The sequence below is a fragment of the Balaenoptera acutorostrata genome, chromosome 2, assembly GCF_949987535.1.
Source record: "Balaenoptera acutorostrata chromosome 2, mBalAcu1.1, whole genome shotgun sequence".
Taxonomy (NCBI): Eukaryota; Metazoa; Chordata; class Mammalia; order Artiodactyla; family Balaenopteridae; genus Balaenoptera; species Balaenoptera acutorostrata.
Window position 1 is genome coordinate 168,446,281 of NC_080065.1, and position 14,147 is coordinate 168,460,427.

The 14,147-nt window shown below is 41.9% G+C and overlaps 1 protein-coding gene across 4 annotated transcripts in view; it reads right to left on the reverse strand.

Moving 5' to 3' along the window:
• Window positions 1–13,725, reverse strand: part of ZNF354C (zinc finger protein 354C) — a 30,459-nt gene extending 16,734 nt beyond the window's left edge. The window contains exons 1-2 of one of the 4 annotated variants that reach the window (XM_057541126.1): window positions 13,588–13,725; window positions 12,018–12,069 (exon numbers count right to left, since the gene is read on the reverse strand). In XM_057541126.1, coding sequence (XP_057397109.1) covers window positions 12,018–12,050 — 33 coding nt within the window. In that variant the 5' untranslated portion in view covers window positions 12,051–12,069; window positions 13,588–13,725. Of the gene's footprint in view, window positions 1–12,017; window positions 12,106–13,238; window positions 13,320–13,416; window positions 13,556–13,587 lie in introns of those variants that run through there. The other 3 variants (XM_057541123.1, XM_057541125.1, XM_057541127.1) reach the window with 3 other exon arrangements.
• Between the last annotated feature and the right edge of the window lie 422 nt (window positions 13,726–14,147).

Here is a 14,147-nt window from a genome sequence, read left to right on the forward strand (position 1 = left end):
TCTTTATTTCTCCTCCTATTCTAAATGATAATCTTGCTGGGCAGAGTATTCTAGGCTGGAAATTTTTCTCTTTCAAGCCTCTGAATACATTTTGTCACTTCCTGCTGGCCTGCATTGCTTCTGTAGAGAAATCAGCTGATAGCCTTATGGGGGTTCCCTTGTAATTAACTCTTTGTTTTTCCTCTTCCTGCCTTTAGAATCCTTTCTTTAACTTTTGCCAATTTTATTATAATATGTCTTGGTGTAGGTCTGTTTGGGTTCATCTTATTTGGGACACTCTGTGCTTCCTGGATCTGGATATCTGTTTCCTTCTTTATGTTTGGGAGGTTTTCAGCCATAATAGCTTCAAATACATTTTCAATCCCCTTTTCTCTTTCTTCTCCTTCTGGAATCCCTACTATGCGTAGATTGGCCTACTTTATATTATCCCATATGTCTCATATTGTTTTCATTTTTTTTCATTTGGCTTTTGTCTGCTGTTTGATTGGATAATTTCCATTATTCTATCTTCCAGGTCACTTATTCTTTCTTCTGCATTAATCATTCTTCTTCTTTGCCTTGAGCTCAGCTTTCATCTCAGCAAATGAATTTTCTGATTTTTCTTGGCTCCTCTTTATAGTTTCTAGTTCCTTTTCACAGTAATCTGCATTTCTGTCAATAGCCTTTCTTAATTACTTGAGTATTTTCATTGCCTCCTTTTTGAACTCGTTGTTAGACTGAAGAGGTCTGTTTCATGGTTTGTTCCTTCAGGGGAATTCTCTTGGTCTTTAACTGAGAGTGGTTCCTCTGCTTCTTCCTTTTGCTTATATTTCTCTTACTCTGTGAGTTTAGGAGAAACAAATATCTACTGTAGTCTTGCAGGGCTATTTATATGTGGAAACTTCCCTGCATAGCTTGTGTGGGTTTAATATTTTTTCAGTGTGAGGGCTGTTTTTGGTTTGGATGCTTGCCATCTCTTTCCTCAGCATGTGCTGGCCATTATCCCCTTGATAGGGGGTGTGCAGGTGCATGGCCTGCACACACGATCCCAGGAAGGCAGGGGCAGCGGTTGGCTCCTGGTCGCGGGTCCCTCAGCAGAGGCAGCTGGCTGCACATACTCCTGGGGAGGCAGGGGCAGTGGATGGCACTTGGCTGTGGGACTCTTGGCAGCTGCAGGAGGTTGCATGCACCCCTGGGGAGGTGGGGGCAGTGGTTGGCACCAGGTCACAGGACCCCTGGTGTTGGTGGGCTGCACATACTCCCAGGAAGGTAGGGACAGTGACCTGCACCTGCTCATAGGACCCTTGGTGGTGGCAGTGGTCCATGCCCACCTCTGGAGTCTGAGATGGCAGCAGTGGCTTGTGCCTGTCCCTGTAGCTTGTGTAGGCGGTGCCCTGCTGCCTGAGAGCACTAGGAGAAAGAAGCTCCTATGGTGGGCCTCCCCCTCTCCTCATATGCCCCCCAACAATGGTGTCTTGCCTCTCTGGTGGGCCCAGGCTTCTTCCCGGACTCCCTTGGTTGTGGCGCACCACACCCTAGCCCCCTCAGGCTATCTTTGCTCAGCAAACCCTAGTCTTCTCCCCAGGGTCTGACCTCCAAAGCCCGAGTGTCAGCACACAGCCCCTGCCCCCCACAACAGACGAGCTTCTCAGGCTGGGGAGTGCTTGTCAACACCAATTGTCTGTGTAGGTCTATCTCTCTGCTTTGCCCTCTGCAAACCTGCTGCTGTGCTCTCCTCTGAGGCTCCAAAGCTCCCCCTGTGTCCTGGCTGACCTCCCCACCAGTGAGGGGACTTCTCCATTTGTGGAAACCGTTCCTCTTTTACAGCTCTCTCCCAGTGGTGCAGGTCCTGTACCAATTTGCTTCTCTCTTTTTTTTTTTTTTCTTTTGTCCTATCCAGTTATGTGGAGATTTTCTTGCCCTTTTGGAGGTCTGAGGTCTTCTGCCTGCATTCAGTAGATGTTCTGTGAGAGTCGTTCCACATGCAGATGTATTTTTGATATATCTGTGCGGAGAAGGTGAGGTCCACATCCTACTCCTCTGCCATCTGGATCTGCTCCCCAAAAAGTTTTAAATTACATATGTGGCTTGCATTCATGGTTCACATTATATTGCTATTGCACAGCATTGGTCAATGATGTGCCTAGCTGTGGTTTCCTTTGTATTTATTCTGCTTGAGGTTCAGTGAGTGTAGTCAATCTGTAAATATATGTTTTTGTTTTTTTAAACAAATTTGGGAAAATTTTGGCCATTATTTCCTTTCAATATATTTTCTGTCCCATTCTCTCTCTCTCCTCTTCTTCTTGAATTCCAACTACATGTATCTTAGACCTGTAACATTGTTTTACTGGTAACTGAAGCTTTTTATCCCTATTCTTCAGTTAGGACATTTTCTGTTGCTATACCTACAAGTTTACTTATGTTCGCTTCCAAAGGTTAAGCCTATTCAGTGATTCTTTTTATGTTTCAGATATTTTATTCTTCAGTTACAAAATTTCTATTACTTTTTCATAGTCTCTAGTTCTCTGCTTGGATTTCCTATTGACTTATTTATTGCACGCGTATTTTCCTTTAAATCCCTGCACATAGTTATAACAGTGGTTTTAAAATCTGCTGGCTGCAGAGAAAGACAAATATCATATGATATTGCTTATATGTGGAGTCTAAAAAAAGGGTACAAAGTGAACTTATCTACAAAACAGAAATAGAGTTACAGACGTAGAAAAAAACTTATGGTTACCAGGGGGCAAGGGGTGGGGGAGGGATAAATTTGAAGATTGGGCTTGACATATACACACTACTATATACAAAATAGGTAACTAATAAGGACCTACTGTATAGCACAGGGAACTCTACCAATACTCTGTAATGGCCTATATAGGAAAAGAATCTAAAAAAGAGTGTATATATGTATAACTGATTCACTTTGCTGTACAACGGAAACTAACAAAACATTGTAAATCAACTACACTCCAATAAAAATTTTAAAAAATAAAAATAAAATAAAATCTGCCCACTAATTCCAGCATCTGAGTCATCTTGGGTTTGGTCTCTGCTGATTGCCTTTCTCTTGAATATTGGTCACATTTTCCCATTTCTTCATATGTCTACCTTATCCTGGACATTGTATAGTTTATAATGTAGACTCTGGATTTTGTTATGTTTCTTTAAGAAGTACTGATTTTTTTTTTAAGCAGGTAGTTAATTTAGCAGTGCTCAAATTTCAAACTCTGTCATCTCAGTAATAGGCAGCAGCAAAAATCTCTCTTCAGTTCTTTCTTGGGTTACTCTGAGTCTGTCCTGTGCATGGTGTGGTTCAGAGGTCAGCCAGAGATTTGGGCAGAGTTTATGCACAGAATACAGGGCTCCCCATCTCTGGCTCTCTCCTTTTTAAGGCCCCTCCACTTTCCATATGCTAAGGTTGCCCCAAACTCTACCTTGTGATTCTTCATGATAGTAAGACTACAGGTTTCTAATCAAGTTTTAACCATTCTGTTGGCACTGACTGTGGCTTGCCCTTAGGCAAAAGCTGTAAAAACTAGAATATTTACCCTGTGACAGTCTCTTCAGCCAAATGTAGACAGTTGTCCAGTATTTGTCTGCTTTTGGTTTCTCTTCAATGCCTTCAGGTGGTTGTTTCTCATATTTTGTCCAGAGTTTGGTTCTCATCCACAGATGAATTGGTCTGATAGGAGCTATTCTTCTATTGTCAGAAGCTGGAAGCCCATGTATTACTTTTTAAGTATAAAACAAAATATTCAGTGAGTCTAGGCAAGTTCATGAGATATTAAGAAATAACAAAATGATGGAATCCTAGAAATGCAGACCTGAAAGATATCAATCACCTAGACTTGTTGTTCTCATGAGTGTATGGTATCCTCCCCCTTCCCCAGGTTATGTTTGGAGATGTGTGAGAGCCTTTTTGTTTCTCACAATGACTAAGGGAGGTGCTAGTGGCATTTAAGGGAAGGGATCAAGGTTGCTAATCATTTAAATATGCTCAAGACAGTCCTGCACAATGAAAGAGGGTTCCATCCAAAATGCTAAAATGAGCCCATTTAGAAACACTGGTGGGACTTCCCTGGTGGCGCAGTGGTTAAGAATCTGCCTGCCAATGCAGGGGACAAGGGTTCGAGCCCTGGTCTGGGAAAAGCCCACATGCTGCGGAGCAACTAAGCCCGTGCGCCACAACTACTGAGCCCAAGTGCCACAACTACTGAAGCCCTTGCGCCTAGAGCCCATGCTCCACAACAAGAGAAGCCCCCGCAACGAGAAGCCCGTGCACCACAATAAAGAGTAGCCCCCACTCACCGTAACTAGAGAAAAGCCTGTGTGCAGCAATGAAGACCCAACGCAGCCAAAAATTAATTAAGTAAGTAAGTAAGTAATTTAAAAAAAAAGAAACACTGGTAATCTAAGCTGTATTTTAAAGATGTAAAATAAAACTCTGGGTTTCAGCAGGTAGCTTCATAAGAAGTATATCTGTCAAGTTTCTTCGGTTTCAAGCAACAGAAATGGACTTCGCCTCATGTACAAAGAAAATGGACAGGGGAGCTACCAAAGCATTGATAGTTACAGAACTAGGCTTGGAAAATGAGCATAAACCACGGAGGCCAGGCAACATTCTGGACTACAGTCAGGATCACACTAGAAAACCAGACTTGTGAGAACATTATTGCTATTGAAAAGTGGATGGTACAGCCTTACCACCACTCCCACACCCAGTAGACAGACTCTACTTTTGCTGAGCTCCTCCTCCTCCCTCCTCTACAAACTCAATGTTACTGCTGCCACCACAACCACCAGAGTGCACTCTACATTGTTCCTATTCCTTTACATTCCTAGCTTCTGACTCAAAGTCCAGGGTGAGTACAACTAAGTGACCAAACTTGGATCACACACCTGTACTTGATGTATAAGGGAAGCTGGAAAATCAAGTATATGGTCATTTTAACCTCTCAAATGTGAAGTGGTCTCTCTTTCCTACTAAGACGGAAAAAGAAAAGAATTCCCCAAACACAGGAATATGGTTTAGATGTTATGCAGTCAAAAAATATCTGCTAGGGCTTCCCTGGTGGCGCAGTGGTTGAGAATCTGCCTGCCAATGCAGGGGACACGGGTTCGAGCCCTGGTCTGGGAAGATCCCACATGCCAAGGAGCAACTAAGCCCGTGAGCCACAACTACTGAGCCTGTGTGTCTGGAGCCTGTGCTCCGCAATAAGAGAGGCCGTGAGTGATAGTAAGAGGACCGCGCACCACGATGAAGAGTGGCCCCCGCTTGCCGCAACTAGAGAAGGACCTCACACAGAAACAAAGACCCAACACGGCCAAAAATAAAGTAAATAAATAAATTAATTAAAATATATATATATATCTGCTGTATGCTAACTCTCTATTTACTTAAATTTCTAGTTCTGGGTCATGGCCTCCTTGAGAAGAGCTGCTTAGCTCTGCTGGGACTAGAACAGATGACCTGGGTGTTTGGAACCAGGGTCAGCCATGGGCTAAGAGATTCTGCCTCAGCCTAGCCTTTATTAGGCTTACGGACCACGCACTCTATAATCCAGAGATCACAGGAAAGGCCTTACAGAGAGAGGCCAGAGAACTATGTCAAATATGTTTGAATTGAAAGAATGAATGGGATGGTAGGAAAAGCAATCTTTCTATAGGACCCAATGAAAGGGCTTAATTATGAGCTGAATTATGTCCCTCCCACCCAGTTCATATGTTTAAGTCCTAACCTCTAGTACCCTCAGAATATGGAGTTAAGGTCTTTAAAGAGGTAATTAAGTTAAAAGGTGGTCTTTAGATTGGGCCCTAATTCAGTATGTCTGGTGTCCTTATAAGAGGAGATTAGGACACAGACAGGCACATGCACAGAGGTAAGACCATGTGAGGACACAGTGAGAATGCGGCCTTCTACAAGCCAAGCAGACACGCCTCAGAAGAAACCAAACCTGCCAACATCTTGATCTTAGACTTGAAGCCTCTAGGACTGTGAGAAAATAAATTTCTTTTGCTTAAGCCTGTGACATTTTGTTACAGCAGCCTAAGCAGGCTTCTTGCTGCTGTAAGCAAAATACTCATGGCAACCCCATATTCTATCTTTACTTCCAGTCCCATTTCCCCGGGCCTTAGAACACTCCCACCAAAATGACATTCTTTTTCTTTTTAAATTTCATTAGCTTTTTAAAAAGTACACAGATTAAACAAACACTTCAGAAAAATCTGAAAAAAAACTGAAAACAAAAAGAACAAAATATATATCACACTAAATCCTATTACAGACAGGTTTTATTCATGTTTTAAGAACATATTACAAAATTCATATCCAATTGCACATCCATGTGTTCTTTTGGCCATTTAAACAAGAGGAAAACAGACACATGCTAAAGAATATGAAGAGCACAAAAGAGCACACAGTGATATGGTAGCAGCTCCATCCTATAGGTAACTGGTATCAAGTTTTTCTCCTTTCTTTCCAGAAATGTTTTGTGCAAATACACATATGTATTCTTATTTTTAATGGAAAAATTCTGAATGTTTAACTTGTATCTTACAGATCTTGCCACATCTGCATATACAAACCTTATTGTTTTTAACAACTACATGATATATGCCATTGTACAGATACCAAAACTTATTTACCATTTCCTTAATTGATGGGTATTTAGATGGTTTCTGTTTTTTGCTGTCACATACAATGCACAATGACCATTCTCATGCAGATATCTCTGGGTATGTGTACATCTATATTTATAAGATAAACTGGTAGAGGTTGAACTATTGGCTCAAAGTATATGTGCATTTTTAATTCTGACAGATGTGGCAGATTGTACTTTCCCAAGATGACCACACCAATATACCTCCCATATCACATGCTCTTCTATAATGTGACACTGACACTTCTCCCACCAAGAAATGAGGTCTATGTTTCCTTCCTTTCAATCTGTGCAGGGGATTCTAGGTGCCGTGACCAGGAGAATCAGTGGAAGTAATGTTATGTGACTTCCGAGGAAAGAATATGCTTTCCACCTGGCTCACTTGATGTTCACCTTTGGAATCTGGCCACCATATTGTAAGCCCAAGACACACAAAGGGACTACAAGTGGATGTTTAATCCAACAGCCCTAGCTAAGGTCTCAGCCAGGAGCTGGCATCAACTACTATACATGTGAGTGAAAGACACTTCAGATGATTCTAGCCTCCAACCTTTAAGTCTTTAAGCTGAGACCCCAGGCTTTGTACAGGAGAGATAAGTTGTCTCTGCTGCCTGTCTGCATTCCTGACCCAGAGAAACTGTGAAAAATAATAAATGATTATTGTTTCATGCCCTTAAGTTCCTTATTGATATATCATATATATCCTCCTATGTTAAAAATACATTTAAATTTGATCATTTAAAATTACTTGATAATTAGAATACCAGGAGGAGAAGAAAAAGAGAATAAAATAAAAGGAATATTTGAAATAATAATGGCTGAGAATTTTCCAAAATTAGTGACAGACACCAAACCACAGATCCAGGAAGTCCACAGAATACCAAAAAGGATAAATACCAAAAATGCACACCTAAGCATATCATATTCAAATGCCAAAAACCAAATATAAGGAGAAAACACATGTTTACCCATACAGGAACAAGGATAAGAATTACAGTGGATTTTCTCATTAGAAACCACACAAATAAGAAGAGAAATATTTAAAATATTTAAAGAAAATGCCAATCTACAATTCCATATTCAAGGAATTCAAAAGGGATGAGAAATAAACTTTCTCAAACAGGCAAAAACTTCATTACCAGCAGACCTGACATGCAAGAAAATGAAGAACCAAGTTCTTCAGGGAGAAAAGAAAATAATGCAGGTCAGAAACGTGAATCTACATTAAGGAAGAGTGACAAAGAAGAAATAAGTCAAGGTATTTTCTTATTCTTAGTTGATCTAAAAGATAACTGTTTGCTTAAAGTAATAATAACAATGAATTGGGTGATTATAGCATATGATGAGTAAAATGACTGATAGTAATGCCATAAGGGATGGGTGGGAGGAATTGGGATTACTCTATTACAAGGTATTTGTAATACCTAGGAAGTAATATAGTATTATTCAAAGGTAGACTTAGATTAGTGGTAATTTATATTGCAAACTGCAGGACAACCATTAATTTAAAATAAAAAAGAAGTATTACTGATATGTAGAGACAGTACGAAGATTTGCGGTTGCCAGAAGTTTGGAGTGGGGCAGGGGAAGATGGTTGAATAGGTGAAGCAAAGCGAAATTTTTAGTGAAACTATTCTGTATGATATTGTAATGATGGATACATGACACAAGGCATTTTTGAAAACTCATAGAAGTTTACAACACAAAGAGTTAAACTTAATGTATGCAAATTTTAAAAAATCATTTAGGATGTTGGGGGGTCCCAGAATGGAACACAGAATCTGACACAATGATCTAAATATAATACAAATGTATGACAAAAACCAATGAAGGAGGTGGTGGAAAAGGTGCTGACCTTACTAACTTTGGAAATGAGTGGAGTCTGTAAGACAAAAGGAACTGCACATAAGTACTGTACTCTGGTTAATAAAGTAGTTTTCTGGGCAGTATGGATTAACAATTCAGATACTACTACACATGCAGACTGGAACTGAATGGTTAAAGTCAAAGGATGGCAGATGGTGGGAGCTAGGTTTCTCACTGTTGTTGGAATGGCAGGTTATAGTAAGGAAGGGGAGCAGGCTAGAAACATCCGTGTAGTAATAAATTAGAGTTGGAGACATTAGTATGAACTAATATGTAGCTTAACACAGACACAAGTGGTTACATATGGAAATATACACACACACATACACACACACATGGTTACATATAGAAATATTTATACACACACACAGAGGTTAGTATATACATATATTCCCTTGCTCTGTCAGCTGAGAGGATCTAAAAGCAAAGACACCCCAGTAGCAATGAGTAAACCTAAGGCCCAGATCTTGCTTTCTAATACGATTCTCCAAGAAAAGAAACCAAGGCTACTAGAGAAATAGATGATTCTGGTACTGGGCCAGGGAATACACAAAATAAGCCTAGAGCACCTTACAGTACCAAAAGTAAGGAAGTACTCCAAAACCAAAACAAAAAACTACACAGTGATAGGGGTATGTCCAAGGGACAGAGGAACAAACTGAAAGAGCTCCCACTGGCCAAAGACGGAACAATTTGAGCAACAAAATAAAGCAGTACTAGATTATAACCCAAAATATAAAATAAGCATCTGTGAGTCTATACTGATATAAATGGGGGAGAAGCAACAATCCTCCATTTAGAATTCCAAATAATTTATGTAGATTCTCTGCCCTCAAGGAGATGGAGTGTAACTCTCTACTCCCTACCTGTGGGCTGTACATAGTGACTTCTTTCCAAAGAGGACAGTGTGGGAAGATAGAAAAAGAGAGGAAGTTTACCGTGGAGAAACCTGGCAAACACACTTCAGTCAGGTGATCAGGTCAATATCAACAGTGATGAGTCATGTTATTTAATATGTAGCTTTGATGATGTGATGAGAATTACACTTTACCTCTGCGGTCTTCCTCCCCAAAACCTATAACTTCAGCCTAACATTTAGAAAAACATCAGACAAATCACAGTAGAGGAACATTCTACAGAACATCTAACCAATACTCCTCAAAACTGTTATGGTCATCAAAAATGAGGAAAGGCTGAGAAACTGAGAGCCAGGAGGAGCCTAAGGAAACATGACAGCTAAACATAATATGGTATCCTGGATGGGATCCTGCAACAGAAAAAGGACTTTAGATAAAAACTAAAGAAATCTGAATAAAGTATGGACTTTAGTTAATGATAGTATATCAATACTGGCTCATTAATTACAACAAATGTTTCATAATAATGGAAGATGTTAGTAATAGGGAAAACTGGGTGCAGGGTATACGGTAATTATGGTACTATCTTTGCAATTTTTCTCTAAATCTAAAACTATCCTAAAAAAATAATTAAAAAAAAATAGTGACAATCACAAAAACAAATACTGATTTACTGCAAAAAAAAAGTTAATTGACAAACTATGACTATAAATCAATAAACACCAAGTCCTATGTATCTTTCCCCCACAAGATAAATTATATGCTGCATGGAAATAGAAGAGTATAAGGAATATTTATAAAATCTGCAAATATCCTGTTTTTTCCAAAAATTGTTTATTTGCTATTTGATTTTTCTAACAGACAGCAGAGAGAACTTCACCTCTGAGGACTGTTAATGAGGAAAGAAGTTGATATTGAATATTACCACTGAACTGATTCAAATGGGGTAATGAGACCTGTGATTGGGTCACCTCGGGGTCTCTAAGAGACTTAATCAAAAGGGTTAGATACTGAATTAGTGGTCCACAAAAACCGGCTCTGAGTTGCAAACATACTTCTCTACATCTTCCTTTAGCTAAAATCAAGTCAGTCTCTCCAGCTTGGGAGTATGGGAAAGCTCAGACAGTGAAAGCTGGGTTTTGCTTTGCACTGCATTTTGCTGGTTTTATATTTTGGTTTCCTGAAACACCCATCTTCTTGTAATTAAAGAATCAAAGTAAAGTCTAGCCTAGTGAGGAGATATGTACCAAATTTGGCAGGTTCTAAAATAATGCTGCTGCTGCTGTTACTAATGGTAGTGACAGCCAGCATTTACTGAGATTTAATATGTACTGTGAGCTGTTCTTAGCACCTTACATATACTTTCTTAGAGCATGTTAACTGTATAGACTGTTTTGTCAGGGTTCAAAAGCCAGCTGTACTACCTTGATTAAGTTACTTGCTTCTCTGTGCCTCAGTTTCCTCATGTGTAAAATGCAGATATTAGCAGTCCTCTTGTAAGGATTAAATGAGGCATGTGTATTACTAACCACACTTACAAATGAGGAAATGAGGCACAAAGGGAGAAAATAATTTGCCCAGTCACATCTCTAGCCTGCATGTGAACTCATAAAATCAATTTCCAGAGTCCACATTTTTAACCTGTGGGCTACCACTACGTTTTAGAAAAGCAGCCAGCGACAAACAGAAGGAAAGGAAGCTGGTATTGGGGGCAAGATGGGACTTCCATGTGGAAATATTGCATAAGTTTGGGAATGACAGACTGGATCTTTAGGAAAAAGTTCACGCCTGGGGAGAGAGATTTGAGAAAGATCCTCAGAAAAGTGAGGGTTAAGTAATGAAAACAGATCTCAAAAGGGGAAGACCAAAAAACAAGAGCCCAGGAGGGGAGTCTGAAATAGCAGGGAAAAAACAATCATAGAAGGAGATAGAGGCATCAGTCAGATAGACGAGAGGGACATTTGGACGGTTTAGCATCACAGTTGCACTAGACAGAGGAACTCCCAAGAAAGAGGGAGCCCTCTGTCCTCCCCAGTGCCAGTCTCAGAGCCCAGGCCACGTTGAACTCCTTCTGTGATGCCCATCAGGTATCAGTCCTGACCTTTAGTATTAGCTCAAAATAACTCCACTTCTTGAATCTCTTCCCTGAATCTTCTTGGACATTCATTCCTAAGATCAGGACCAAAAACTCCCTGAAGACAGAAATAACAACTTTCCTCTTTGTACCCCCAGTGCCCTACACAGTATCCTTGTACGTTGTCATGCTCAACAAATATCTGTTGAGGGTGTCTCTTTTGGCCCTTCCATGGTTTTGCTCCAAGTGACACTATATCATCTGTGAAGATAAAGACTCCCTAATACTCCACACTCCTCACCAAGCACTTATCCTATCTGGAAGCCTATGTTCAGAGCTGACTCAATCTTTGGTCATGAAGTGACTTTGGGGTGAATTAAGAGTGACCTCTGTCTGGGGACAGAGGATGTGCATTCCTCAGCAACCCCTTGATAAGGCCAGGACCATGGGAAAAACCTATCAGGCTCTGGATTCTCAATAGTTTTCACTGGAAAGCAAAGTACCTGGACAAAGAATGGAAATATGTCCACCATCTCTGAACACAGAAGGCAATTCATTAAAAAGACAAAATTTACTTACTGTCATCTGAGCAGGCAGCAAATCCACAGCCATTCTTTCCTTCTTAGTTTTCCTGTCAAAGGAGAGCAGAGTGCTTGACAAGGTAGGTCTGCAGAGAGAAAAAGGTATTGTGAAGAACTCTGGTGTCAAGGGATGGCTTGGAGAAAGGAAGTTACAACCACCCATAATGTCCATCAGGTCCCTACAAAGCCACCCCACATAAATGATGCAAACCAAGTGTGTTTGCACACACAAGTGTGTGGCTTAGTAAGCCAATGAAGTTCTAAGACAATTTGTCAATCTCCACCTCCTCCTTGTATTAACCATACTTCTAATTTCCATAAACTGATGCTTTAACATCCATCTGGGATCTACTAGCTACATCTGAGCAAATTGTGACTCACCACAGATTTCTGGAGTCCTTAAGATAGCTTTAAACTACACACTCAGACAGTCACAGTGAGCGTGAGATTCCTGGGCTCCCACTTTCAAACATAGCTAGCCAATCCTAAGCCCATTTGCCCTGCCTCACCCTTTCCTTCCTGAAGAAACCGCAATAAAGGAACTTGCCCACATGTGCCCTCTCTTTCTCTGCGGAATGACCAACGCAGGCGCTCCTGAGTGGCTCCTTCCTGGAGTGCTGTGTTCTTCCTAGGGAACTCTCACACAATGCACGCCATACTGGTTGCCACTCCTAAACACAAATTCCACAGGTGCCACCTCTTGCAGCATCCACAGCTCCAAATAGTCCTTTGCTCTTCATATACAAACCCCAACAGGGAAAGCAAGGTAAGAGGAGCAGCCAGACAACTGTCAGAGAAGAGCCGTGGCCACAGCTGCCTACATTGGCTGCCTAAGTTTGCAGCGGGTTCTACAGGTATAGCACCTGGCATGAAAGCTCAACAAGCTGAGTGTGCTGTGTAAACTCAGCCAGGGGATGGAAGCTGCTGTACAAGTATCATAGTTACTCTATGATGCACATCTTCTGCCCACCAGGAATCTTGCATGCTTTACATGTATTATTTAATCCTCACAACGACTCTAAAAAGTATTGCTACTCCGTATTACGGATGTGAGGAAGACTGAGAACCAGGGAGTCTAGTGACTTGTCCAAAGAAACAAAACTGTTAAGTAGTAGAGGCAAAAAGTGATCATGGTCTGAGTCCAAGGCCCCAATTAAATGTAGCAAATTATCTGTTCACTCTGTGCCTCATTTTCTTCATCTGTAAAACGGGGACCTACCTGTTATCTGAGGATGAAATGAGTTAATTCATCCAAGGCGCCAGACTAGGGCCAGGCACACATAAAGTCTCCATAGGCATTATCTATTGTTTTCATTGTCTGTTTCATTTAGAAGTCTCAGAAAAGCCAGCCACAAAAGACCTCCACTGACAGCAGTCCCGGGCCCGCCCCAGCTCACCTGGAAGGGGCGCTCCCTCCCCGCGAGTCTGTGGGGTAGAGGGGTGGGGAAGGAGGAAGCGACGCCCTCGAAGCACCGTGGCTCGGGCCTTGTAGACAGCCTCCAGACCCACCCGCCCGTGGCGTCTCCCTGGTGCCCCCGCGCGCGTCCCCGCCCGGCCCGCACACTTGCCAGCCCAGACGGTCACAGGCGCTGGCTCCGACCGCCACCCGAAAGAGGCAACCGGGAGATTCTCAGTCCCACGCACGGTGCCCTAGCAGTGCCGGGATCACCCGCGCCAAAAGCCCCAGAAAGGCCGCGAGCCGTCCCCACCGCCCCGCGAACCCAGGAGAACTACGACTCCCGGCATGCCTCTGGCCCCGCGCCGACTACACTTCCCAGGGGGCGCCGCTGGCGCCGGCCACTTCCGAGAGGTGAAAGTTCTCGGCTCTGGGGAGCTTTTGGTCCCACGCTGTCCGCAGGGGCCGCTTTGCGAGGGAGCGTTCACGGGACGAATGAGGGGGGTGGTCTCCTCCAAGAGCTCGTTGCCTAAATCAGCATGCTGACTTGTTTTGTTAGGCAGGCAAAAATTATTTGAATAAAAACCCTGAATTTTGACGCCTTTAAGATCAGTGCGTCGTAGCTCCCACCAGCTAGTTTTGATTATTTTAAATTATTTTAATGTGTACCCAGCGGATAGTGTATGTATAGGTACGTTTAAGAATAATAAAATTAACACCCACATACCCAAC